This window comes from Lepidochelys olivacea, assembly GCF_965140295.1.
Source record: "Lepidochelys olivacea isolate rLepOli2 genome assembly, chromosome: 4".
NCBI lineage: Eukaryota > Metazoa > Chordata > Testudines > Cheloniidae > Lepidochelys > Lepidochelys olivacea.
The window spans coordinates 23,126,946-23,154,477 of record NC_140414.1 but is presented as its reverse complement, the minus strand read 5'-3'; the positions used below and the strand labels follow the sequence as shown (position 1 = coordinate 23,154,477).

The 27,532-nt window shown below is 42.7% G+C and overlaps 2 protein-coding genes across 2 annotated transcripts; one reads left to right on the top strand and one right to left on the bottom strand.

Moving 5' to 3' along the window:
- Positions 1-469: 469 nt before the first annotated feature.
- Positions 470-19,851, bottom strand: ENOPH1 (enolase-phosphatase 1). The gene is made up of 6 exons (XM_084626217.1): positions 19,684-19,851; positions 11,033-11,134; positions 8,882-9,084; positions 4,336-4,468; positions 3,481-3,604; positions 470-1,495 (listed from the first exon to the last, which is right to left on the bottom strand). Exons 1-6 carry the CDS (start codon positions 19,765-19,767, stop codon positions 1,356-1,358), a joined length of 786 nt encoding a protein of 261 aa, XP_084482343.1. The 5' UTR covers positions 19,768-19,851; the 3' UTR covers positions 470-1,355.
- Positions 19,852-21,145: 1,294 nt separating this feature from the next.
- HNRNPDL (heterogeneous nuclear ribonucleoprotein D like) lies at positions 21,146-26,480 on the top strand. The gene is made up of 8 exons (XM_084626349.1): positions 21,146-21,489; positions 22,317-22,485; positions 22,568-22,729; positions 23,190-23,321; positions 23,473-23,590; positions 24,526-24,693; positions 24,941-25,041; positions 26,213-26,480. The coding sequence occupies exons 1-7, from the start codon at positions 21,161-21,163 to the stop codon at positions 25,009-25,011; spliced, it is 1,149 nt and encodes a 382-aa protein (XP_084482475.1). The 5' UTR covers positions 21,146-21,160; the 3' UTR covers positions 25,012-25,041; positions 26,213-26,480.
- The last annotated feature ends 1,052 nt before the right edge of the window (positions 26,481-27,532 follow it).

Sequence of the window (27,532 nt, the reverse complement as noted above, 5' to 3'; positions counted from 1 at the left end):
GTACATTTTACTGGAATACTTGATGTTCCTTGAGTTAAAGGATTCCCTGTAGGCCATTCTTCACTGCCTCACACTCTAAGCTATTTTACACCCATTCTTCACAGCTGTAGACACTACCATTCTGATTGGATAGTGCTTTATACCCACAGGTGCAAGGGACCTACAACAAGTGCAAGGTAGTGATGAATTAGACCCTTAGGCCCTATGCTGCACCTGTGTTGACTGCTGTTAACAACAGGTAGCCAACTTGCTGCTCCTGCTCTCCTACTATGTGTAGAACTCCCACTGAAAGCAGAGGAAGGTTTTGAGTGTCACACCAATTCCTCTCCAAGAGAAGGCTCACATGGCCTGCAGGAAACAATGGGGAAGGGTGTGGCAGTACTGAAGGAAAGCTAGCAGGTTACAGGTAAGAAAACCCTTCCACCAATGCTAGAGGCTGGCCACTGGTGGGATAATGCAAATACTGGAATTTTAGGCGGAAGACAATTGTACTTTTATTTACCACATAGTATAAAGTGGCGTAGGTTAAGTGGTGCTGTTACATGGTTTGTATTTTTGTAATCATTCATTGATATCAAGTGCAGCAGGTAGTGCCAAAGCCATGAACTATCTTTTCTAATGTCTATTTAGAGCTGAGCTGAGTTACAAGTTAGTGAAACCATTTCTTGGCTGCTTAAGGAAAGTTTCAGGATTATTGCTAAATAAATGGAAATCTGGCTCTAGCATGCAGCAGGTCCTGCAGTACCTAGCCCAATATCACAAGCGGGTTTACATTTAAACCTCCTCTTTGGCAGATCTAACTGCAGCCTCCAAACTTCATGGGTCCACATGTGACATTTACCTTTGGCTATCCTGAACATATAGAGCTTAACCTCTTAAGACAGTAATTTCGCTTAATTTAACTTCCAGCGTGAGAGCTACAGATCTTATTGGAAGGGGGACGTTCATATTTCCTTGTAAGAGTCAAGTCTGTGGGAGTGTGAGAAATTCTTTGTTCACAGAATAGTTTGTTTTTAAGTGACAAATGTTGTCACATGGACTTTCATAACTAGATTACCCGGTGGTTGGCTGGCAGAACAGTCAACCTGTAGTAATAAATTCCCTGATAGGAAAGCTAATCAAACACAGGCTTCATGGATGCTGCTTCTCGCACCACTCACAACTCCAACAGACTTTGACAGGCCTCAATTTCCCTGCATTAAAAATCCCCTCCAAAATACTTAAATCAATTTCTGCAGACGGTCATGGATCCTGTACATATCTTCTAAAATTCTCATTACCAACATAATTAAAGATGACACAAGGACAATTCCAGCGGGTGTAGTTTGGTCTTTTGTGCATGTGCACAAGTTCTCCTAAGTGGAGGAAGGCAGGAACAGTTCATTGAAAGACGTGATGAGACTGTAATATGACTTCTCATCGTCTGTTAGCCCTGCATTACCTGGCCTCAGGACCACAGCCACGTGCATGTCTGCTTCTTCTGCAGCATTTGCCTCTGTGGAAAGACCAGAGTTTAGGAAACAAGAAGGCCAATGCAGTTAGTTTGGTGTTTCACATTGGTGGGCAAGGCAACATGTGCCTCCTCCAACCCCTCTGCCTCCCCAGTTTTGGAAGGCATCTTAGAATGCATGAGGGGTCTGGAGGCTGGAATCAAACTGGGTCTCCATACACTTTATAGAAGTGTAGGGCTGGCAGGGACCTCAAAGTCATCAAATCTAGCCCCCTCTGCTGAGGCAGGGCAAGTAAACCTAGACCCTCTCTGATAGGTTCGTTCTACCTGTTCCAAAAAACCTCCAATGAGGGGGATTCCACAACCTCCCTTGGAAGCCTGTCCCAGAGCTCAACTACTCTGATAGTTAGTTTTCCTAATATCTCCCCTAAACCTCCCTTGCTGCAGATTAAACCCATTACTTTTTGTCCTTCCTTTGCTGGACAGGGAAAACAAGTAATCCTAGTCCTCTTTGTAACAGTCCTTAACGCATTTGAGGACTTATCAGGTCCCCCCTCAGTCTAATTTTCTCAAGACTAAATTGTGACCAGTTTTCTTAACCTTTCCTCATAAGTCAGATTTTCTATGCCTCTTTTCATTTTTGTTGCTCTTCTCTGATTCGCTCCAATTTATCCACATCTTTCCTGAAGTGTGGCACCCAGACTTGGAAACATTACTCCATCTGAGCCTCACCAGTGCTGAGTCGAGTGAGACAAATACCTCCCATGTCTTACCAGGATTTTCTCTTTTTAATAGTTCTCTGTTGCCTTACTGTGAAAAGAGCAGAACTCTAGGGTACTGTAGGAGGCAAGGGAACATTGTCTCATCAATATATTTGAATGTAGTTGTGTTCTCACATGGGGGGGGAAGTTTCTAAAGGAAAAACTGGCCCAGAACACAGGCCAGTTTGGCTTCAGCCAGAGCAGCAGGAAAGTAAATCCCTGCAAGGGGAGCTGGAGAGCATCCTAATTCCAGACTCCTCCATAATATTCTCCCCTGTGGCAGTCTGGTAGAAAAATGAGGTGGGAGTTCAGTTTATTGATAACTCGAACTCGAATGCTGGGGAAATGGGGAGTGCAAAATCAGACTACTTAATGTTAGGGTTAAGTTTCCCTTTGGGATTTCTGTCTTGTCCTCCACCGCTTGTTTTCCAGTATAAAGTTTCCATTTCTTTATTAAGGAATATAGATATACTGACAAATAAATTTACTCATTTGTTCCACAATGAATACATTGCTTAGAGGCCTAATCTGGGGCTACATTTGAGTAACACTGAGGGATATGTTCTGAACCAAGTTACTTGGGAGTTACACTGGTATAACATTAGAAACTATGCTATATTTATGTAAAGAAAAAGGTCTGGGGAAAAAGCTCTCTGGACCTGACTTTCTACTACCTCACAATGGGTGAGGTCTCGTCCACTTTGCACAGATGATGATTGCCTATGGTGTAGAGCAGAGAATCGGGTCTTCTGAGGAGGGTGCTTGTAACAGCAGCATACAGTAACCCTCATTCTTAGTTTTACGCTGAGCACCTGTAGACACTGGCCAATTGCACATAGACACAGATTTACTACTTTGCACCCAGTTTTAGTGGCCTGCGCTAGGCTCCAGGTGATAGACTGGGTTTGTCTACACGAACACCTAGTTTGTGGCAAGCTGAGGTGTAAATCTACCCACAGTAAGCGTCCATGTGGACCCTGCTGCTGTGCACCAACAGTTCCCTAGCCTACTTTGATCTACTCCCTTTACACCCCAGCTTGCCACAAACCAAAAGTTCATGTAGACAAGCCCCAGGTTAAATGCTTGCCCTAGTCCACACACCAAGCGAGGCTACGTGATGGGATGAAAGTTTAAGAAAGGAGCAGTGCAACGGACATGCAGACATTCCAACCCTGGCAGTGGTAAGTGCTTAACACTGTACAGTTAGAGAGCACATCCCTCCTCGGCTGCAATGTGGGGAAAAGCAGGAAAGCCAGTCAGACCTCCTACCTCGAGTGACATCTGTCAGGAAGAGAACGTTGTTAGTTGAACACCCGATGCTTGACGCAATCCTCCTGTAACTCTCACTCTCTACCTTGTGACCTATTTTGGTATCGAAGTGGCCATCGAAGAGCTGAAAGATGGAAGAGAGCATTGCTTTTTTAGGAGGATACTAATTCTAGAACCCAGGTAATGAACTACAGAACCCTAATCAGTATCCCGAGTTCCTACCAATGCAGTGAGGGGAATTTAACAAACAAGGCTCTGATCACGGGAAAGCCAGAGAATACATGCCATTTTCAATGATACAACAAATAGACAGAGCATCCAGAGCAGGGTGGCCCCATTAGCTGCGTAGCTTTCTCAGCACCTTTCCTTAAAAATGGCTAAAGACATCCATTTACAAGCTGTGTTGATGTGGAAACAGGCTTTGCACAGTGCTTAGGGGTTGGCTTTCAGTGAGTCTGTCTGAGTATCCAGGCTCTTCTGGAGAGGTGGCTTAATTAGGGGGGATTCTCTCTCTTTTTAAGAGGGGGGCAGAGGAAAGAGATCTTTCTGTTGTGTTAACACCGTCACACTGGAAAGGCTCTTGCTGATATCCGTGCACAGTATCAACTGAAAAAGCAAATATGGGAATGCAGTCTCTGAAATTGTAGCAGACTTGACAACTGCAGCTAAAGCCACTTTCTCTTCGCCCATCCTACACTTCTAATTTTTCTGTAACTTATTATAGCATCAAAGAATATTAATGGTTAGCACATCACCAGCACGAACCAGTGTATCCTCACCCCAGCTCCGGGAAGGTAGCTACCACCCCCATTTTGTAGATGGAGAAGCTGTAAAGAAGGCTATAATCTTATCTACCTCTAGAATATCCCCTTCTGTTGAGTATCCAAATAGAAGCTTCTGGGCCTCCACGCTCCCTGAAGAATAGATATACACTTTCATTCCTGCTTCCCTCCACTTCCTGATGGCTGGAACCACGTCCTGGAAGAATCTGCAATGAAGGATAATTGCAATATTAACAACTTGCGGACAGCTGCATGAGACAAACATAGTACTGCCCCATGCAAACTGCTTCGTTTCTATTACCGGATGGATTTTTTGGTGGTGGATTTAAAAGCTGCTCAGCACTTCTCCACTGGGGAATTTATTTCCATAACAAATACTACACTCTGACTGACCGAGCAATCTATTCTGATCACTGAACAGCAAGTAGCTACAAATGGCTGTTTCAGACACTTGGCTAAGGCTTCTCCAGCTCATTAAATGTTTGAGGAAAGAGAAGTTCCTGACCAGCCTGATGTTTGGAGGGATTAAGGAAGTTAACAGACCTCTTACATTCTGAAGCTTGACTGTCCCATAAAATAGTTTTCATTCCCATTCTACTAATAATTAGTAGGAGCAACCCCCTCTCATTCCCACCCATTAAAGATCAGCTTAGTTTCCTGGTTCTGAACACTTGCAGCAGGCAAGGTTGGGGGCCAAGAGTGGAAATGAAATGAGAATGCAGCCCTACGATCTATTGATGCAGCTCCTATGAAATGTTCAGGGTTAAAGAACAAATCAGGGAAAAAATGCTTCTTTAAGAAGAGCAGATCAGACCTTCTCCATTTATGGGGACTTGTTCTTTAAGTTTTACAGTAATAATCATAGATTAATTTCATCCATGGCTTAACTCCACTGAAGACAAAAGTTACATCAGGGATGAAATGACAGAAGATCTATTGATAGTTAAGCACCAAAAAACCCCCCAAACTCCAGCTTTGCGGACTGTTGAAAAATGCCACAATGGTGTTTCCATCATCACAGCCATACCAACGAACGGCAACAGGAGACTGGAGCCCATCTGACCAACTAATAGGTGACACAGTATTCCCGTATCACGCCTTTGTAACAGCGTTCATTCGACATCCACTCTTATCCAAAGAGCAAAACACAGCAGAGCTCCAAGCTCTGTTTTACAATCAGTTCCCTAGTCTGATGATCGGAAGGTGCTTTGTATCAGTTTGGTAAAAGAAAACAGAGAAATCAGTGCAGGTTTTGTTAAAGGGGGTAACAGAGTTAGTTTTCAGCCTTGTGTGATTGGATTTTTAGGTTGTTAAAGGAATAATGAATTTTAAGATTGACAGAAAAAAAAAATCACTAATGATGCAGCTATGGCTTTGACAATAGCCTCTTTCTCCACGGCCTTACACCATTACAATTTATAGCAAGGTACTGGTTTGGGCCCCATCGTGCTAGGTGCTGTATAAACACAGAACAAAAAGATGGTCCCTGCCCCAGAAAGCTTGCAATCAGAGTATAAGACAACAGATGGATACAACAAACCGACTAGGGGAGCAAAAGTTAGCGGACTTTACTGGTCAGCATAAGCAGGGGTCTCTGCCCAGCAGCTGCACAATAACTGTAGAGTTTTATTTTGTAGGCATTGCAGCAGAAGTGAGTTTGAAGGAGGATGAGGTGGCTTTGCAGATGTGGATGAGGCGCTCGTTCCGTGTGGAAGGTGGCCAGTGAGAGAGCATGAAGGTGCTTGTTAGAAAAGCTTAAAGTGGATGAAGATGACTGGTATTACTGGCAGAGTGGGGTCAACAGCTTGATAGCGTATGGGAGATCCTAGAGAGAGCAGGAGTGGGCCAGAAAGGCCCTTAAAAATGAAGACAAGTAGTGTGTGTTTGTTTGGGGTGAAGGAGGCAAGCCAGGGGAGGGGGACACAGAGCAGCATGGTTTAGTGGAAGCAACGAGCAAGGAAAGTGATCTTTGCAGCCACGTTTGGAGTGGTTTTATACCTGTGCAGTGGGGGTGTAAAATGCCACCGCATCAGAATGGCAGCATTTGCCAGCCACACTGTACAGGTGTAAACAACTGCCCAGCATGCGAGACAGTGCAATATCAGACCCAGGAATGGGAGCTGGGTATCTGAAGAAATAGGGGACTTTGAGCTGACATAAAGGAATACGCTTTCCTTCTGAACATTTGTTTACACTACATGAACAGTAGTGTGGCGTCCTCTTTTTCCCCAGTTCTTTGCTACCATGCGCTCAATATGCCACAGGACTTGAGGGTTTATACGCAACGTTTGCTGGTTATTTAGAAGACATTCAAGTACAGCAACTTCAACGTTGGTACCAGTTAACCAAAAAAATTCAAACAGAGCATATTCTGATAGGAACTTGCCCCTCTCATGCTTTTGTTTGCCAAGCTTAATTCCTGCGTCTTGGATTGAGATGTGCCAGGTTTGGTTAGAGGAAGAGGGGATATTCTGGGGAACTGACCCAAGGCCCTAGCTGCCACGAAGAGACAAAGCTCAAATTTTAAGATTCCAAAAATAAGTCCTCTTCTTTCATATGGCCACTTGAAAAGCAACATTAAAGGTCGATGTCCAAGTTTGTCATCCACTCTATTAGCCTCCAGTGCCATGGAATGAATCAAGGTGTCCCTGTAGAAAAGGCTCTTAGAGGGCAGCGGCTCACTAGATGTTTCATGATTTGGGTGTTTTCTCCACATTTGTGTATCAGGCTGTCCATTTTCCATTTGTGAAGTAAGTAATTGCATTGCCCGTGTAAGGTTTTGATGTGGTTCGCTGTGACTCGTATCTTATGTGGCATGGTGAACCCAGGTGGTTGGTCTGTAGATCTGTGATTAGGGCTCGTTTTTCTACTCACGCTGCTTTCCCACAGCCTCCATTGCTTGTTGTTGGGCGACGGTTTCGAGAGCAGATGGGCAAGTCTGGGTTCATTATCACATAGTCATATTCTCCTATTATTGCTGCTTTTCTTTGGAGGGATGGTGATAAGAGAGGTGTAAGGACTGGAGCCAGACTGTGGGTGTTTGCTTCAGCGCCCCTCTGACAATTCTCGTAAGCATTCAGTTGCGCATTGACAAGTTTTGTACGTGTGCTACCTGCCTATACTGGCGCTTCACTTCAGCTGCTAACGCGACGGGGGACGAGGTGGCTGTGTGCAAGGCGTGAGTGTCTGCTCCCCAACGGCTCCTTTGTGGATTGTTGTTCCTAGCCTTTACCTTGGCAGACAAAAGCCAGTTTTCAGCATGATCCTGAATGCAAGTGTTTATTAGCTGACTGTACCAAAACAAAGGCTGATATGCTGTAGAGCGCATAAACAGCTGAATGGGTTTTCTTCCTTTGTAAACCATCCCAATGTTTTTACAGATTTGATCAGTTTCTTCCTGCTTCCCTTCCTCCTTTTTACTACAGTACTTTTCCTTTGTCTTCTACCTTTCCCCAAGTTCTCTATTTCCCTTCTCTCTTCTCTGTGCAAGGAACATCCAAAACACCTAGAGACTGGTCATTCTCACTCAGCCATGGAATTGAACCACTAAGCATAGTCAAATATCTATACTGGACTTCAACTGAATGGTTATCCTGATTCTCCGCAGAACTTCACAATATTTTAGCCACCTCACCGTTTGCTGAAAACCCCCCCAGGTATCAGTGGAGATGTGGAGAGCTTGATTTGCTATTCCACTCTCAGCAACTGTGAGATGCCTAGGAATGAAAGTACCTGTCCCAAAGACAGAAGGGAGTTCATCTCACTTTTCATGCTCTCCCTCAACTCCTCCCCAATTTCTTGTTTAGGTTTGTCTATCCACCTTGTCCCAGAATTAATTGTAACTGTTGGATAAATGATTTGAAATAAGGAGGGCTGTTCTCTAAACTGAGAATTACCAACTTGTGCTTTCCATCTCCCTTGCTAAATGAATGAGTCAGTTTTACCAGCTGAATAATAGGATACATATATTTCGCTAACATAACGAGAGAGCCCTCTTAATCACTTGAGCAGAATTGCTCGCTCCAGTTTCCTCACGATGTGTATTCTCACAAGTTCCTATTTCTCAAGTTCTGTCTTTTCCCGTAGAGCCTGTGAGTTAGTGTTTGCCATCTTGCCTTGCTGCCAGTTTACTGGTGACGATAGCAGCAAAGTGCTCAAATGTGCAAGCACATACCTGCTGAATATAGTGATCATTTTATACAGGCTGGGGGGGGGGGAAAATCACACTCCTTTGCCCCTCAAGTTTTCCCATTACTCATTGGGATGACTACAGTAAACTAAACTGAATCCCAGGGTCTTACAATTTCCCAAAGTCATGCTCCCTAGATCCCATGGGTAAAATCAACCACAAATCATGGATTAGTTTTGCATTGTGCATTCAAGGTGAAAGGTGAGACTGGCTGAACTTGGTCTTGGTTCCATGATAGTGCTTGGGCTCAGCTAAGACGTTCAGCTAAGAAGTAATCGGATTACATTTTTATACAGCACTACACTGCTATGACCGGTCACCTTCCAGCCACTATGTAACTACTTGGCTCCAACGTATGCCCAAGAAACTTAGCTCAGCAAAATATAAAAGATCTACTTCAAAGAAACTTTCAGGAACAGGAGTTACTTACTCTCCCTTCATGTGTCCAGTTGCATAGGCTGCCCTCCACATGTGACCCTGCAGCTGTTTCAATGCTGTGGTCTTTCTGTCCAGGGACATCTGCCAGTGCACATTGTCTACTACAGCCTGGATGACCTGTTCCACTTCATCTTCTCCACTTCCAGTTTCTAAAGGAATAGGCACAACGCCATCCACGTTGGAATCCTCTTCAGCCTTGAAATTAAGAACAAAAAAGGTGACCCAAGACTGCTAAATAGGGCCCCGATTCAGGAAACCAGTTGAACATAAGTCCATCCCTATTCAGGGCAGCACATGGAACACATCCTTAATTTTACACACATGAAGTCAATCGGGCTTACACAGGTGCTTAACAGCTTTCCTGAATAGGGACTTTTACCAGAATTGGGGTCCAGAAGCATACACTTTAATTGTAAACTACACTAACCTAATTTGATCACTGGTTACCCTACTACATAAGGCTGGACATAAGTTAAGTTCAAACACTTAAATTTAACTCACATTCTTTTTTTAAAATGTGAAATAAAGGCCCCAAGTATTTATAACTGACTGACCAAAACCATTTTGGACGTTAGTTAAACATCTTGGTCTTACATTTAAATATGGAGCCCTTTTTTTAATCTAGAAGATATTGTCCCAGCTGGACAAATTTCAACATACACCTACAAAGAGCTAGAATAAAATGGCTTCACCTAAATCCTACATTAACCAGCTATGCAAACTCAGATTTCCTGAATCCATAAAAACATGGGTTCTCAAAAAAACCCAATACTTACCATTTGAACAGCACATTAAATGCTTTCAACACAGCTTTAATCCTAAATATAATGAGTCTTACCACAATGATTTTTGGGAAGTATACAGTTCTCTCCAAGATTCATTTAATAAAATAAGGGAAGGCATTAAATGTGGCATAAAGACTCTGTATATTTAAATAGAAGTTTCATAGATAAAGCCTCAAACTAGATTTTAAATAGTTACAGGATAGTGGGGAATACATTCAGATTCTGTATTTAACCACTACCATTTAAAAAACAAAACAAAAAAAACCCTAAAAAAACAGATGTTAATATTCTATTTATGTGCTCCCTGTATCATATTTGAGAGAGAAGTCTGGTCTAGTGGTCAAAGCACAGGACCAGGAGCCAGGAACTCCTGGGGTCAGATCTCAGCTCTGTTACTGATTTCCCCTGTGACCTTAGATATAGAGGTAGGTTTTCTGACTTGAGCATCATATCCAGCTGCAAATGGAAGGTCGCAGGATCGAGTCCTAGCAGAACTAAGCGCTGAGCACTCTGATCCCAATTCAGCAAAGCACTTAAACGCATGCTTAACTTTTAGCACATGAGAAGTCCCATCATGGGACTACTCCTGTGCTTAAACTTTACTGGATCAGAGCCAGCGTGCCCAGCACCCTTCAAAATAAGTCCTTTAATTTATCTGTTTAGATCAGCTGCTAAATATATAGCCAGATCACCACAAAGAGCTTTCAGAAAGAATGCTCTCAGCAAGAACAGATTCACAGCACCCAGCCTCTGATTAGAATTATGCTGGGCTTCCTGTTCTGCTCCAGTACAGTTGAATTTCAGAGGTGAAGACTGAATCTCCACCAGTGAATTGTTGTGACAGAGATCAGCTAAACAGCCCTTGAATTTAAACATCTTGGAACCTGAGGCAGGGGATTCTACCTATGTAGGTTTTTATACTGTACCCTTCGCAGTACTATCTGAACATCCCTGACTCTCAGTGGATGACTCTAGTTTCTGGACCTTACTCCTGTGTTGGCCCAACAGAGCCAGTGTGGCATTTTAAGGAGTGGGGATGGAAAATGTGTGTTCAGTTTGTGTTCACATTACTGCATCCTGGAAGCGGGGATTTGAATCTATTTATGGCTGGCGTCTGTCAGCAGACATGTACGTTAGGTAAACACATCCATGGAATATTGGAGGGACAGACGCACTCTGTACGTTCAAAAACAAATAAGCTCAGAAAGAAGGGAAGTGCTCCTCAAAGACAAGTGATAACTCCTACTACTTCACGAATATATGATACGATTAGTAAAAACAGCCACAGCTCTGAGTGACCTGAAGTCCTTCGCAGGAAGTAAACTCTGGCAAGATATAACATGGTTCCAATCACTCACCTGTTTCCTCAAAAGGCTGATGTCCTGCTGGCACTCCTCCTCTTCCCAGTGCATACGCAGGTACTCTTTAACATTATCTCTGATGTACGGAAATAGTGTGTCCTGGTAACACAAACACACAGGACTCATTTAAACTTGCGCACTTACACTCATGTAAGTTTCCCTTACAGGGATACTGCACATATGATTAAAAAAATTAGTTACTGTGTGTACCGTAGGCATTACTGAAGAGTTAAAACTCTATGAAACAGACAGAAATGCTCAGTAACTATTGTTAACGATGACCAAAACAAACACCAACCCTGATGGCATAGAGAAACCCAACAGAACCACAAAGTGCTGTGTGGCTCAAGGTTATCCGAATAAGTGCTTAGAAGTAGATAGGTCATTGAAAACCAAGTGAAAGCATTATGTACATGTATTATTAACAATGAAAAGACTTCAAAAAGAGAAGTTGGTCAATTTTTTGAAAAATCCAATTTCTGATCGAGCTGCTTTCCAACAGTATGTCCTCAAATTAAACAAAAGTGTAAAAAAAGCATAATTTTTTTCTGATCTCTTGCTGATGTTTAGAAGGGTCTTTTCACCATGGGGTAGCTGACTGTAGAAGGGAAAAGAGAATCAAGCTGTTCTGTCAAATGCTCAAAGGAAATGAACTGAAAAGAGGCATAATTTTTTTTTTCCCCTCGCGGATCATCTTCTCTTGTAGTGATCTCAGGTGTTACGTGTAACTCTAGTACTAGTGGGTACAAAGCTTTCTGGCAGAAATGTGATTCTTTTCAAGTTGAGGGTGCCCCCTTAAGCAAGCTAGTGAACACAGATTTACCAAACAAGCGCTTATGTAGCTGCAATCACTTAATATTAGCAGGGGGACCAGTTGAAGTTCAGCTGTATTAATGAAAAGATGTCTCATTTGACATCTTAGTGCACGTCCAGAGAAGATCTTTCAAATAACACGACATGACTTTCAACTCCTAAGCACAGGAGTTCAAGGCTGACTGCTCACACACTCAGAACTAACAAGTTATACGAATTTTTTTTTTCTGTTTTAAAGGGGGCCCTTCCTCTTCGGCCATTCTAGAAATGAAATTTGACTTGTAATTTGAGCTAGAGAATTATACGTATTTTTAAACCAGTCTTTTAAGAAAGTCTTACATCGCCATATATTTAGGTTTTCAATTGAGCTCTGCTGGACAGTATTTCTAATTCTAAGTGAAATAAAGCAAGCTTAGAAAAAATGTGAGAGGAGAATTGTAGCCATGATATGGAATCTTAAGGGAGAACAGAAACACAAGCGAGCCTTCTTATCACTAATCATGTGTATTACAGTAACACCAACAGACCCCAGTCAGGACTACAGGGATAAGCAGAGCATGCCTTTGGATGGAGCTGGGAAGTTTATCCCTGTTTAAGTTATTTCACCTTCCTGTTACAAACATTAGCTGTTAAAGAAAATACCTTACTGACTGCCACCATTTTTCTTTCTCTGTCATCCTACCAATTACACCTCAAATAAACCATAAAGACTATTATTTGTATTGCCGTAGCGTAGCACCTAGAGGTCTCATTCCCATTGTGCTAGGCACTGCATAACCATACAACAAAAAAAGTGCCCACCCTGTCAGATTATAATCTAAATACACAAAGTCTAATAGCTGGACAGACTACTGTATTTTGTTCTGGTGAAAGTGACATCTCAGTTATGTGATGTTTGTGTCAAACAACCAACCTGTGGCTCTGAGACACCTGGGTACCGTGATGGATTAAAGAATTTTGGGACCCTGTGCAGTGGCAATTGGGTCCCCCCACACTTTCTCTGCCCTGGGTTTGGAATGTGAGCCTGCTCTGCACTCACCCTGCAGCAGCTCCTGTCCTGTAGGGCTGGCCCAGTTCTCTGCTCCAGCCTGTTGAATGTTGAATCTAGTCTGGTCTGCCCTGATTTTGCTGGAAGACCTCAGGGTGATGATGCAAGGAGAGAGGAGCATGCCAGGGATGTTTGTTGTGAATGGGGAGGGTGCTGCATCTTTAAAGCAACTTTCTCTAAAGTGCTTTGTAGTCATTAGAATTATAACAGCACTGAAGCGTTGTGACTAAAAACAACTTCCCAACTCCACTGCTCTGCTTTCAGGCTCAAGTTATGTCCGTAATTCTCCAATCACTATCGAGAGTCTTTTGTGGTGGTAAAGAAATGAACTTTTTAAATAGTATTTTTAAAATTTTAAATACTAAACTTTTTAGGTCTTTATGTATCAAAGCAGCACAAGAGGGCCCAAATCCATTATTTTTCCTCCTCTGCATGTCCCCTTCAATGTTGTTCAAACAATTATTACTAGTCTTCAGTGTTGACTTAATTTCTTAATGCATCTGTTTGTCAGACAGTATCTAGATCAGTGGTACGTGTATCCTTGGGGGTACTCAGAGGTCTTCGTACATGAACGCATCTAGATAGTTGCCTAGTTTTACAACAGGCTACATAAAAAGCACTCGCGAAGTAGTACAAATTAAAATTGCATACAGACAATGACTTGTTTATACTGTTCTATAGACTATACACTGAAATGTAAGTACAATATTTGTATTCCAATTGATTTTATAATTACATGGTAAAATTGAGAAAGTAAGCAATTTTTCAGTCATAGTGTGCTGTGACACATCTGTATTTTATGTCGATTTTGTATGTTTTTAAGTGAGGTGAAACTTGGGGAACACAAGACAAATCAGACCCTTGAATGGGGTACAGTAGTCTGGAAAGGTTGAGAGCCAATGATCTAGAGACTACATTGGATTGGATTATACTCTCAAAATTCTCTTTACAGCCAGGTGAGTAAGAAGCTTTTCACGTTTTAATTGAGAACAAAACAAAAAAACTATCAATTAAAAAATGCTTGTCTGATTTGTTTTATCTACTATTGTTATAAGATTACTACAACTAAAAAGATTAAAGAAAAAAACTTCAGTTTGATTACTCTGTGCCCTTGAAAATACTTTGTAATGGACAGAACTTTTGTCTAGTCAATTTCCCCTGTTGTGTTTTTTTTCCATGCAGCAGGGGGAGAGAAAAATATTAGAAACAAAAATTTGCAAGGGAATCTGGTGAGGGGTAATATCTGAAGCTACTTATCTGATTTTTAGAAAGTGACTAGATTTCAAATTGATGTCCACTTAAATTCAACAGGGAAAACAGGATAAAATGTATCCATTGTGACAGATGTGTCAAAAATGCAGCTGGCTTGACATATTTATCCATCCCCCATGACAATCTTTGTATTATGCAAAATCTTAACTCTCATTTTAAAAAAAGTGTCTAGCCCTTATGATTGAAAAGAAAGGTTTCCAAATATAAACAGAAATCGACCACTGCAGTTTTGTCTTCCTGACTCTGCAGCCTGCCTGAAAAAATGATAGATCTCCCACACCCATTCATCCAATTGGGGTGCTACCTTAAGCCCAGTGCAACATATCAATGCTAGCACTGATTATTTCATTGCTGATCATTCTAGGGGCTGGAAGGACGCTCAAGGGGTTGGGAACTCAGGTTAGTTGCAGGGAAGGGAATGAAGACAACATATAAAGAGAGTGACAGAACAGACTTGGAGGGGAGAGAAAAAGAACGCAAAACTAGCAGTGATCCTAAAATTGAGAATATCTTCCAATTGAATGGGACAACAAAAGTAGAAACAAAATGCTAAAATCAGAGGCTTAGTTATTACATAAAGAGCAAATTCTACCCTTGATCTTTATGCAAACCTCCCATAACATCAATGAAAGTTCTGCTGTGGGTGGAGGATAGCGCACAATCCCAAATTCATACCATGCCCCATGAACCATAATTTAAAATTTGAGGTCAGCCCTCTGCAGAGGATGAGTCTGACAACCCTGCCCTAGGACACGCAAAAATTCTAAATCCCTAAGCATGCCGAAATGCTCAGCTCCTTACTAATGGGATTCTAATATGAGAGAAGATTAGAAAACTCTCTCTAGATTAATAGAGTTCGGTGAATTAAGCGATGGAAGTGGAATGAGATTAATTATATCATCTGCTGAAATTACAGCACAAGAGGAATATATATATTCTCTAAGGAGATGGGAAGTCTATGATGGGACATATCTAAGAGTAAGCCATTTATACTCTATAATAAAATCCTCTTTGGAGAATCCAATTGAAGCCAGAAAAAAATCATCTTGCAACTGTTTAGTGACCAGCTATAAATTAATCAGTGAAGTGGAAAGGAAGGGAACTGAGTAAGTGATTAGTGGCAACCATTCTTAAAGTTGCAAAGAGATGCAGCTTAGAAGTTTCTTTGAGGAAAATGAGTAGTGTGTGCCATATTGCAATAATTAACATAATAAAGCCATTAAAGGAAGCTTTATTAGAGCCAAAGCGTACTTCATATGGCAGATTTATTCAATTTTAAAAATACAAGCAGTAGCCAAGAAAATACACCATTTTAAAGTAATACCGGCAAATTTGATGGTCTAAGGCCAAAGATACGATACGATTTGGAAAACTGGAGAACTAGAAGAATGAGTGGCAGAATGAGGAAGAAACGGCTTTATACTTCTTGAGAGTGATCCCACTATATCATTTCTTGAATCTAGAAGGCTGCAACTTTGTTGGGGGCAATTCTTGTTTCATTCAATAAAAATTACCTCTCAGGAAGCGATTTCTATAAAAGATTCCACTATTCTATTCTTCAGGAAATCGGTATGAACTATTACCTTCATCCTGCCTGTGCAACAGATCATAGCTGGGTTTGTAACCCGTTAGTACCTGGTTAACTGTAGATACAGGTTGGGCCCACACTTCACGTAGTTAGTACTATAGCCTTGTCTACACTTGAAAGGGTTTGCCCATATAACTATACCGGCAAACCTTCCTAATAGAGATGCAGCTTATACTGGCAAAGGAACTATGTCCGTCTCTACACGACAGCCTTGCTCCCGCAGATGTAAGTGCCCTACTACACCAACATAACTCCACCTCCACGAGAGGCGTAGAGCTTAAGCCGGTGTAGTTTGGGCAACATAGTGTCTGTGTAGAGCATGGCAGCTTGACTGGACTCTGGGCACGGATCTCCCCACAGAGGTGAGAAGCCCTGGGCGGTTACCTCTGTGGGGAGCTGCATGAAGCTGAGAGCCCTGGCTCTCAGCCCACACACACTGTCCCTCTTCAGTCGGTGGAAGCGCTCCTGATGAGGACGTGCACCATTGGCAGGAGGTAGCGTGGACATCAGTAATTACTGGGGGGGCTGTACGTGGACCTAACATAATGACTTAAGTCTATAGTGTAGACATGCCATGAGTCTGCACTGTGGCTTTTGCCAGCTCAGCTATGTCAGTTAAGTGTGATTTCCCACCCTCCAACATAGCTACGCAGACAAAATTTTTAAGTGTAGACCAAGCTCAAGTAACAGTGGCAGCTAACTATATTTTACCCTTGTCAATGGCCTAAGCTGGAACGAACGGTCTTCCTGTAGCCAGTTCATAACAGTTTTGCTTAGCTGGCAGGGAACCCTAACTGTATCCATGTAACACATTTGTCTGGCCCTCTTTCTTCCCAGCTCTCTGTGCAGTAGGACTCCCAGAGTGCATTGATCAATGTCAGGATGGTGCTGCTGTGTGTACATATCTTTTGGGCTGAGGTATTCTGGGATAGGGCTCTCACTTTTCCAAAAATGCACTGATACGAACACAATTAGGTAACATGGTGGGTGTGGACCAGGAGTGCTGAAACAATTTTTACAGTGGTGGTGCTGAGGGACGTTGAGCCAAACTGTGAACCCTGTATATAATGAAAAGGAGTACTTGTGGCACCTTAGAGACTAACAAATTTATTTGAGCATAAGCTTGTAGCTCATGAAAGCTCTAAGGTGCCACAAGTACTCCTTTTCTTTTTGCGGATACAGACTAACACGGCTGCTACTCTGAAACTTGTATATAATGGAATCCATTTCAAGGCAGGGGGTGCTTCTACACCCGCAGTTCCAGCACCTATGGTGTGGATGCACTAAAATGGTTGTGTTAAGAAAAAAGCTGTTGTGTGAACACAACAGCATTTGTCATTTGTAACCAGGTCAGATGAGTGTCAAATCAGTTATAAAACAAACATGGCTATATTTGTAGCGTCAGTGGGCCCGAAAGTAATGCCTCTTGTTCAGTGTTTGTGAGACATACAACATTGAGGGTTTAAAACTGACAAACTAAACACGGGAGATCTCATATTCTATTATAATTTGGTTTAGGGCCAAATCAACATTTACCAAATTTTTGAAAGCTGAGCCTCCTTAAGGAAAAGAAGTAATTTGGGGCCTCCATGTGTTGTTAAATGCCCACACATCTTAATTTATATATCATCAGCTCCTTATGCCACCCCATAATTATACTGTTGACACCTGCATTGGCACACACTGAAATGAATAGGCAGTTCACATCTCAGCTATTGGCTCTCTACAAATTCACATGGACGTCACATTTGAATAGCATCTGAGGGTTGGTTTGTTTTTTAATGAAAGCTGAGACTTGAGAACTACTTGAAGATCCAGCCTGTGGTTAGTCTTTTGCACCTTCTTGTGAGGAAGGGCATGGCCCACTGGTCTATGCAACTCAAACCCTCTCCTACACCACCACAGGCAGAGAGAAACAAACCACACACCAACATGCTCAGAAATACATTTTAAAATGTTTCTCTTGGAACACTCTTGCCCTGATGCATAGAAAACATAATGTGGTTAAAATAGCATTCAAAAACTAAACTATACCAGCAAAATCATCCTTGTGCTGATGCAGTTATACCAGCCAAAAAGGCCTTTTGCCAGTGTAACTGCATCTCCAGTAGGAGGGTTTACTTTGACAGCGTACCTATGTTGTAAGGAACACCTATACCCATAACCAGAACCAACATAACCATGTCAGCAAAATTTGGAAGTGTAGACCAGGCCTAATAAAGACTAGGCTGCTGCCTACAGCCCCCACAAGCAAGATTTAGAAAGTTAGTTTCCTTTTAAAGACCCAAGGTTTTGACCTTGTATATTAGTGATCTACCAAAATCATAATTACAGAGAAGAAAAATGTTGTATATGGTAAAAACAAAAATAGCAACATGTAAACCTATATTATCTTAGAAGAGTGACCTACATGAAAGCCAGTGGGTGAAAGGTGGTGGTGGTGATGGGGTAATCAGTCAGAAGACTAGTGAAACTTGATTTTCTTTATATATATATATATATATATATATTATATATATATATATATATATATATATATATATATTTAATTTTAGTTATGATTGGTAATGAAGGCCAGCTTCACAAACAGCAGAGACGAGCAGCCCTGGGACAAAAAAAGGAACCACTCAATATATTGATTGGCTGAAACCAGCATAAAGGTATATTAAAAACCCTAATAAGCAAGTGCTGCCCTTTCTTTACTGAATAAGAAGGTGGATTTTTAACTTGTCTGTAATTGTTTTGCATTTGGAATGGTGTGTGTTTTATTTAGCTGTTTTGGGACAGTTATGAAAAACTAAACTGTTGTTTTGCCTTTATGAGGTCCTGATTTGCTGGCAAATTAAGCTGTAAAATCAGAATTTTGATCACTGTGTTGTTGTCAATGCATGCCAGCAGCAGTCAAACTAACAAGGAAAAAATCTTGGCTTGTATATTCAGTAGGGTTGTTTCATTTTTAATTCATTTCTTTTGCAGACATCTATGTTCTGAGCACTAGCCTGATAGAGTTTGACAGAGCAGCACACAGAGTAACCTTGAACTAGAACTGTGATCCAAAGTGACAACATTCTTAAAGTGACCTATGGTTAATGCTACATCCAAAAATGTATATTAAAAACTCAATCAGATAAACTAAAGTACATGTCCACCAGCTGTGTAGGAATTCCATACTAGTTACCCCAAACCACTGCCCTATTTTCAATTCACTACTCGTGTTCTGTGCGCTAAGCCACAGTAGAGCTTTGCAAACAAGACTGGGCTTGAGGCATGTACAAATGACCTGGTTTCTTGAATACCTGATGATGTGGCAGGCTAGCACTTTAGTCAAAGTAATCTACTCACATTTGACAAACTGCATTTATGTAGCAGGGTGCAGAACAGGGGCTGGATAGTAAAAGTTTATTAAGATGTTATTCCTAAACTGTAGGTGTTCTGTGAGAAGTGAGGGATAGACTACAGGTAGTGGTCTCTCAATGTTTCTATATTTAAATTTAACGTGGGTAGGTAGGTCAGTGATCTAGAATGGTTTCAGGGCAACGATCAGTGGAGCTGCAAAATAAATGAACCCTTGAGACAGACCCCACCCATGCAAGCAGCCAAGGCAAAAAAAAGATGAAAAATAAAAAACACGAGAGAACTGCTCTGATTGGCACAGGGTGGGAAAGCTGCCTCCAGTCCGCCCAGCATCACACTCCTCGCAAGATTCAGCGGGATAGCCATGCAGGGCTTTTCAGCCTTGGCAGGGGCTCCCCTCTCCCACGAAGCAAGCAGACCCCACCGCTGTGATGCCAGCCAGCGCCACCCTGTAGGAACCCGCCTGGCCTCAGGACTATTTTGCCGCCTGGCTCCTCGCCGCCCGCCGCCCGCCTCGCTTTGCAGGCGCAGCGCCTGAGCCAGGCACCGTCTCCCCGCGCAGCGAGCGCTCACCTTGACGTAGGTAATCGGCGTGGTGGTGCCTTCGATATCCAGCAGGATCACAGCGACTTCTGCAGGCACCGCGAACGCCACCATGGCCACCCGCGGGCACCGTCAGCGCCGGCGCCGCGCGCCCCCAGACAGCCCGCGGCGGGGCGGGGCGGGCAGCGCGCGCCGCCAGCGGAACCAGCGCGCAGCCCGGGCAGCGGCGAAGGGAGGCGCCCCACGTGGGTGGAAGGGGGCGCCGCTGCGCCAACCCAGGGGCTGACTGCCGTGTGATTGGCGGGTGAAAAAGAAGGGCGGGGCTTGGCCGTCATAATGCGCTTGCAGGGCGAGGGTGGCGGCGAGGAGGGGGCGAATGTGTGCGGGTTGCAGTGTGCGAAGCTGCCTAGCGCATGTGCTAGGCATGATCGGTAGAGTGCGGTAAACAGAGGGCGGGAGCGGCTCATTGCTTCGAGAAATGGACAGTATGTAGGGTGCCTGGTACATAGGGTGCAAATAAAGTGCATGGCACAAGCCATAGGGTGCATAGTGCAGAATACAAGGTGAGTTGCATAAAATGCATGGTACCCTGTGGGTAAGGTAGTATAGATGACTCAAGGCTGCCTTACGCAATCATATAAAGCCGAGCCGCTCCTCCATACTTCTTCTCCTGCTCTACACCCCGTCCCGTCAACCTACGGCCCGGCTCTTGTTCAAACTGGCTTTGCAGATGCAAACGGCACTTCACAGAAATGCGAGGTCTAAACTTGGTCCTGAATTTCTCCTGCCCTATAGAGATCCCTCCCTAGTGGATTTCATTTCTCTTAGGCAGAAGTGGTGCGGTTGGTGCATTAATTAGATTTCTAGGTTGCATGGTCCCAGTTGCACAGCTGTGTAGAGATACAGCGAGGGTTGCATAATGACTTGTACTTCCACCTTTTCAGACAGTAGGATCTGAAAGGCGGGGAAGCAGCTGCTTCTGCAACGTCAGGAAGCCATAGCTGCAGACAACCGCTTCCCTCTCCAACTGACCGATACCGCAATAATGAAGACGGGCTGGGAGAGATTGCCTAGATTGCTTGGCTGTTTAAACTGCAGGGCGAGTCGCCTGGGGGAATTTGCGGCCTGTCTTCATCTATCACCTCCCCTCTCTGTATACAGGGGAGAAGGAATATTGAATCTCTCCACGGACTTTGCGGGTTGGTCTATGTCACGCTGCTCTCTCTTTGGGGGAGGGTAGCTTTGTGTGTCTTCGGAGTACACACGGGAATCTCGTTATGCCCTAGAAGCCCCTTGCAATAGTCTCAGCAGCTGGCGAAGGGGGTGTAGGGATTAGGGTGGCACTGCAGCCTGCTAGGGAGATGATGAGTGTAATGCCGAGGGAATCCCAGGGGAGAGGAGTGCTCATACGCCCTGCAGGGCGGGGAGGCCGGGATGACGGGTGTCACCCATTCCCCTCCTGGGTCCCCTAAGCCCACGTGCAGCCGCCATTGCCTACGCTCTTCCCATGCCTTACTACATCAGACGGGGTAATGCACCCGCCCCAACCCTGCCGCCTGGGCTCCAGGAGTCGCTACCGCGCCTGCGCTGCCGGGCTGCGCTGATTGGCTGCTGGAAAGGGTATATAAAGGCGGCGCAGGCGGTGCCCGGATCTCTTCCGCCGCCATTTTATTGTCCCGCTTTCTGGTCGCAGCTTTCTAGCGAGTCTCCAGCCCTCGTAGCCTGCCCGAGCCGCCCTACCCTCGCCATGGAGGACATGACCGAGTACAGCGGCGGCCTGGAGGAGTTCGCCGAGGGCTCCAAGATCAACGCCAGCAAGAACCAGCAGGACGATGGGTAAGGGCCGGGCGGTGCGGGGCGTCCCTTCCCTGTAGCCCCGGCCCGGGGGGCGCTTGCGCTCTTCCCGCCCCCCTCCCTGCGGCCGGGCGTGGGGGGGGTCCCGTTTGGGCACGTTTCGCGCTCTCTTTGTGTCTCCCCGTCGATCTGTTTCCCGTAGGGCGGGGTGGTGTCAATCACCGGGCCATGACGTAGCCGGGAGCCAATCGGAGGCGGGGCAGCGCGCGAGCGGGCTGCCTGGGGCGGGTAGGGGGGCAAGCTGCGCGCGCGCGCCGATGCCACGCTGCTCCCGTTTCCGACTCGCGCGGGTGGGCCTGTGGACGCAGCTCGCTGGCTGACCGTGTCTAGGGGGGAGCGGGGCGGTAGCTTCTCGGGCGCCCTGCGGGGTTTAGGGCCAGAAGGAGCTGAGCCATTGCCTCCGAGTGCGTTAGCGATGGGCCGAGTCGGGTAGGTTACAGCACAAAATCTCGTGTCTGGGTAGTATTCGAGCAAAGGGTCACTTCGTTACCAGCTCCCACCCTGCAAACGCTTATGGGTACGATCCATTTCACTACTGTGTACTTGATTCATGGGATTAAAGTTAACCGCACGCATAAGTGTTTTGCAGGATCGGGGTCTGAGAACTTTATAACATGCATATAATTATGTAAAGGTCAGCTTTGAGGCCCTGAAAATCAGTGTAGTGAACTGAGAGTGGTTTCTTTTCAATTCATGATGCTGATCTTGTTGGAAAAACTACCACTTGTGTATTCAAGTTTCTTTGAAACTTGAAGTGATTAGTAAGATATTCTGCTCTTAAAAAAATACATGCTTTTTTCCTGTTGTAGTAAAATGTTCATAGGAGGCCTCAGCTGGGACACAAGCAAGAAAGACTTGACAGAATATTTATCTCGGTTTGGAGAAGTTGTGGACTGCACAATTAAAACAGATCCAGTGACTGGGCGGTCCAGGGGATTTGGCTTTGTGCTCTTCAAAGATGCTGCCAGTGTTGACAAGGTATGTAGGGTCTGTGTAGTTGGCTCTTGTATGCATTTGGTTTTTTTCATGGCTTTTTGAAACTGTCCTGTGGGTTTTCTAGGTCTTGGAGCTGAAGGAACACAAACTGGATGGCAAGTTAATTGATCCTAAAAGGGCAAAAGCACTGAAGGGAAAAGAGCCACCAAAAAAAGTGTTTGTTGGTGGACTGAGTCCAGATACATCTGAAGAACAAATCAAAGAATATTTTGGTGCTTTTGGAGAGGTATGGTATAACTGTGTTTGTAATACTGTCATATCCATATTGGGCATTAAAGTTCAGTCTTGCTGTGGCAGGGTAGTAAGGTTGGATGAAGAAAGGGCAGTCTCTGATTTGAGATGTGAAGAGGGTGATTGTGAGAAGGCTGCTTCCTTGTTAATTGCAAGTTGTAATGCTGCTTCCTTGGGACAAGATGCAGAAATTATATTGCAGTAGAATAAATAGGATCGACTTGGGACCCTGGTGGGCAGTCTTAGCCTAGCAGAGTTCTGTTCGAACTGTTCCCTATTAACGTATAAATAGCTCTGTAATATTTTGATAGTTTATAAATGGAGGTGGGATGGTTTATTTTTCAAAGAGCCCGCTACATTTCTGCTATTGGCATGAACTTTTGACCATTGACTTACACTGCTGTGTTTGAGAGAGATGTAATGTAAATATGGTTTATATTTAACTTTGTTTACAGATTGAAAATATTGAACTTCCCATGGACACAAAGACAAATGAAAGGAGGGGTTTTTGTTTCATCACATATACAGATGAAGAGCCAGTAAAAAAATTATTAGAAAGCCGATACCATCAAATCGGTTCTGGCAAGGTATGGATGGATGTTTCGGTTTCTCTTTAGAAAGTTCTAATGTTGATGGTTCTTATAGATTTTTAAATGGATTCCTGAGAATAAGAGTGTTTATTTTGATGGTGCTGGTCAGTCCTTTCATACAGTTGAAACAATGTCTTCCTTTTTACAGTGTGAGATCAAAGTAGCACAGCCCAAAGAAGTGTATAGGCAGCAGCAGCAGCAACAACAGAAAGGTGGAAGAGGTGCTTCTTCTGGTGGCAGAGGTGGTGGCAGGGGACGTGGCAGGGGTGAGTTTTTTGGTAGCACTTCTAAAAATCTGTATGTATTTATTTCTAAAGTTCTAGTTTCCATGTTTTGGAGCCATTTTTAAAAAAATAAACCTAATCATAGAATGGCCAACCAATGAGCGGAAAATAAGCTGGGTTGGTCTGTACTGACTTAACCAAAACTCATTTTAAAATTGTTACCTTGACAAGTGCACTGATAAAGTGAAACTTTTACTTATGTTTAAAAATGCCAACAGATTGCATATTCCTGGGTTTAGAAGCTATTCCTTAAAAGGCATAATTCAGGTGTCTGAGACTTACTTGAAAGTTACATGTACTCATTCTGTTGAAACAGGAAGGGAGCAATGTTGACTTTTTGACAGTTCTTAAATATTTTGCCCAATAGAGGAAAGCCAGATATCTTCAATCCTGCATTATAAGTAATCCTATGTAAGTAAAGGACTGGGAGGGAGCAGTGTTGCCAACATCACTAATACATTGATAGTTCGCTTCTTGGCAACCATAAGTACTGAGATATAGTCACTGTTAATGAAACAGAACAAAACTAGTCTTCATATTGTAATGTTAAGATAATGTAGGATACTAAGAGGCATATTAAAAGAGCTCTAAAGGAAGAGGGAATTTCTTTAGACAAAAGGCAAGTTGCCCTTTGTGTGGTTCGCCTGCACTTTATTAATAGGACAGTGTCAGCTTTCATTTTTTTATGTAACATGTTTATTACAGTAAATTAAGAAAAGAGATCCCAAGATTTGCATCCCATGTGATGTTTTGAAATTAGGTGTCTTGGTGTTGTGTTTTAGAACTGTTGTATACTTGCAGAGTGATGGGACTCTTTCTGGTAGCCAGTACAGTACAGATCACATGTCATACAACTGACACATTATATATTTATTTATTTAAGAGGGTTGGAACTTAATTGCAATGCTTTATTTCAGGTCAGGGACAAAACTGGAACCAAGGATTTAATAATTATTATGATCAAGGATATGGAAATTACAACAGCACTTACAGTGATCCAAGCTACAGTGGTTATGGTGGATATGATTATTCTGGCTACAATTATCCAAGCTATGGATATGGACAGGGATATGCAGACTACAGTGGTAAGTATGTTTGACTTAACTCCACAAGTATATTGATGTATAACACTAAAAATATCTATGACTTTAATATTCTAGTGTATAGTAAATTTCATTGTTGCATCCCACAAGCAAGTGTGGATATACATTAAAGTATTGCATTAAGCTGTAAACTACTGTATACGGGTGGGAGGGGGGAGACTATCCTTTCATGAGAGGCTTGTCTGAGTCAGAATGTACTGAGACAACTAATTTTCCATTCTCTCAACAGGTCAACAAAGCACATATGGAAAAGCATCCCGAGGTGGCGGCAATCACCAAAACAACTACCAGCCATATTAAAGCAGTACATAGTACTTGGGGGGGCAGCAGGTGTGTATATGAGTGCAAGGACCACTTTCAGTATGTCTAATCTAATTTAAAGATCAATAGACAAATTAAAATGAGTAAAAACATTTTTCTTGTGTAGTCTGACTTTTTTAACTGAACTTTGTTAACTTAAAAGATTTTTTTTAAAACATGCTTTGCCTAAAGTGTCTATAGATCTTTAACTTCGTAAAATGTGATTTCATCTTCTTTAGTACTTCAGAAAAACTTAAGAGTTTTTCTGTTTGCGTTGTGTACCAGGTGGTCTAGAGGAATAATTAAACTTATTAGAAGTATTAACAGGTAAAGTACTGAAATGGGTACAACTTAAGGAAAACAAGAATGTTGTCTTCTAACTCTGACATTATACCTTGTTTGTACCCGCCAGCGGGAACTTCATTGCAGGCCGTGTGTCACCCTGACCACGTCTATCTCTGGGGGTCGCACGTTGCAGGCAGAGCGCAAGGCATACACCAGAAAACGCTGTCCTGTGGTATGGTCTCTTCCAACTTCATGTACCAGCGTAAAGATTAAAGTGGAAAACTTCAGACTTTGGCTTCTTTTTAATCTTTTTGAAGATTAAGTGTCTTAACTTAAATGGTTTTTTACAGGAGTTAAAGTACATAAATGCCTTTACAGCTTAATCATTTTGGTCTTCTGTTTAGTGTTGTATTTCAATTGTGGAGCCTCATTTTAAGTGTGCATTCGTTAAGATTTAATGCTTGCTTTTTCTTTTTATAGCTAATAGTGAAATCTGCAAACAAAAACGAACTTTTAAATCTGGAAAAAATTAAAGATCATATGCACACAAACTACATTAGGCTAATCATGTTTTTGGCAATATTCCTTCACAAGAAATAAGTTGCAGACAAATTGTTTTCTTACTTAACAGCATTTCTGGTGGAAACTTTTTCCACAACCCAGTTTGTGATGCACACATTGCAACTTCTTGCCTAATTTGGAGAATCATTGTTCTGAAACAGCTTCCCAAATGGGCTAAACTGCTATATTTGGGGAGACAAAAGATTTTTAGTTAACAATTTGTTAAATATGCATATGATCTTTAACAGTGAAGAAAGGAATAAATAGAGGACTTAAAGCAGTTCATGAAAATGGACCTTTTAACGATTCTTACAGAAGTTGCACAGATCTGATTGTTGTTTTGTCTTGTTTTTAGGTGGAGATACCACAGCGAAGTCATCTTGCAGAATATCAGGATTGAATGGAGGTGGTCTTCGTGACATGAGATGACTTTTACAAAAGACTTTTTAGAGTATGACACAACAGTGTCCAACTGTATATAGCGGCTGATTAGTTTTCTTTATGGTTTTTACTTTGTCTTTTTTGCCATCTGTGTTATGACACAATGTGGATTTGTGTTAATACAAATTTTATTTGTATACTTTCATGTTAAGTGATTCTTGAATAAATGCTTACTTATGTGAGTCTGTCTTCCTGTGTCTGCTGCTTAGTTCTGTAAGCTTAATTTGTAATTGAGCAATAACAAGGATAGCAGTCTTTCCTATTGGGAGGAAAGATGGCCTGTATTGGAATAGGGCCTTGAATGCCCTCTGGTCACTAACTTTCTAGATATGCCCTGAGCTTGAGGCTATTTCAAGTGTCAACATCACCTGAGTTAAAATCTGCTGTTAAATGATTGGCTCCTAGTTGTAATAAGAGATAAATACAAAGATTGCCTTAGATGTGTTAGAAATTATTCTTTGCTACCTCTTCCTGCCTCTTCTCCCCCCCCCCCAGTATTTTTTTGCAAATACCTTTTCTATTTGTGTTAGCATTTCATATATTTCTTGCTGTTGTATTTTATTGTTTATAGTCTTTCCAGTTTGTGCCTTTTTGGGGGCATGGTGGGGTTACTATGTATTACTTTGAGCTGTTGGGATGCTGGTGGGGGTTTACTATGTGTATAGAGAGCCTGAGGATTTTATATTAAATTGCTTACTCTGAATAACTGGACAAGAGTGGAACTAGTGAATTGTGACGGCACAAAGCAAAAAGTCAAAATCCCTTCCTTTTAATGTATGTAGCAGTTAACACATACTTCTAAAAATTCACCTTACCATAGTGCCTGAAACAGTTGGAAGAACAGTTTGGTTTAAAAATCAAACTGCCTCATTTTCAGTTATGGGTTGTGTTTCCAAAATGTATAATGCATTACATCTATAATGTATTGATGTATACAAAATGTATAATGTATTGATGGTTTATGATAACTTGGTTAAATGTAAAATTATTACTGAATGGGAATGCCAAACAGTTAACTCTTCCGTGGTCTTCAGTGAGTTTTACCTCTAGATTGGAAGTTTACCCATTGCTAAAGATGACTTTTAGTAACAGGTTCCTCTAAACCAGTGCTGAAAATGGTTTAATAGCTAGCATTATAAAGTCCAGCCCCAGTATGGAAAGCATCAGTTCAAGGGGATCTACTCCCAACAACCATTTTTTAGCAACAAGTCAATTTATTAGTGTAGAACAGGCT

Coding starts and splice junctions, on each gene's coding strand:
- ENOPH1 (XM_084626217.1), bottom strand. CDS start 19,767: ATGGTGGCGTTCGCGGTGCCTGCAGAAGTCGCTGTGATCCTGCTGGAT. Junction 9,085..11,032: donor TCAGCCTTTTGAGGAAACAG/GTGAGTGATTGG, acceptor CTTAATTTCAAG/GCTGAAGAGGATTCCAACGT. Junction 4,469..8,881: donor ACTGGACACATGAAGGGAGA/GTAAGTAACTCC, acceptor CCTTCATTGCAG/ATTCTTCCAGGACGTGGTTC.
- HNRNPDL (XM_084626349.1), top strand. CDS start 21,161: ATGCCTTACTACATCAGACGGGGTAATGCACCCGCCCCAACCCTGCCG. Junction 21,490..22,316: donor AAGAACCAGCAGGACGATGG/GTAAGGGCCGGG, acceptor TTCCTGTTGTAG/TAAAATGTTCATAGGAGGCC. Junction 22,486..22,567: donor ATGCTGCCAGTGTTGACAAG/GTATGTAGGGTC, acceptor TGGGTTTTCTAG/GTCTTGGAGCTGAAGGAACA.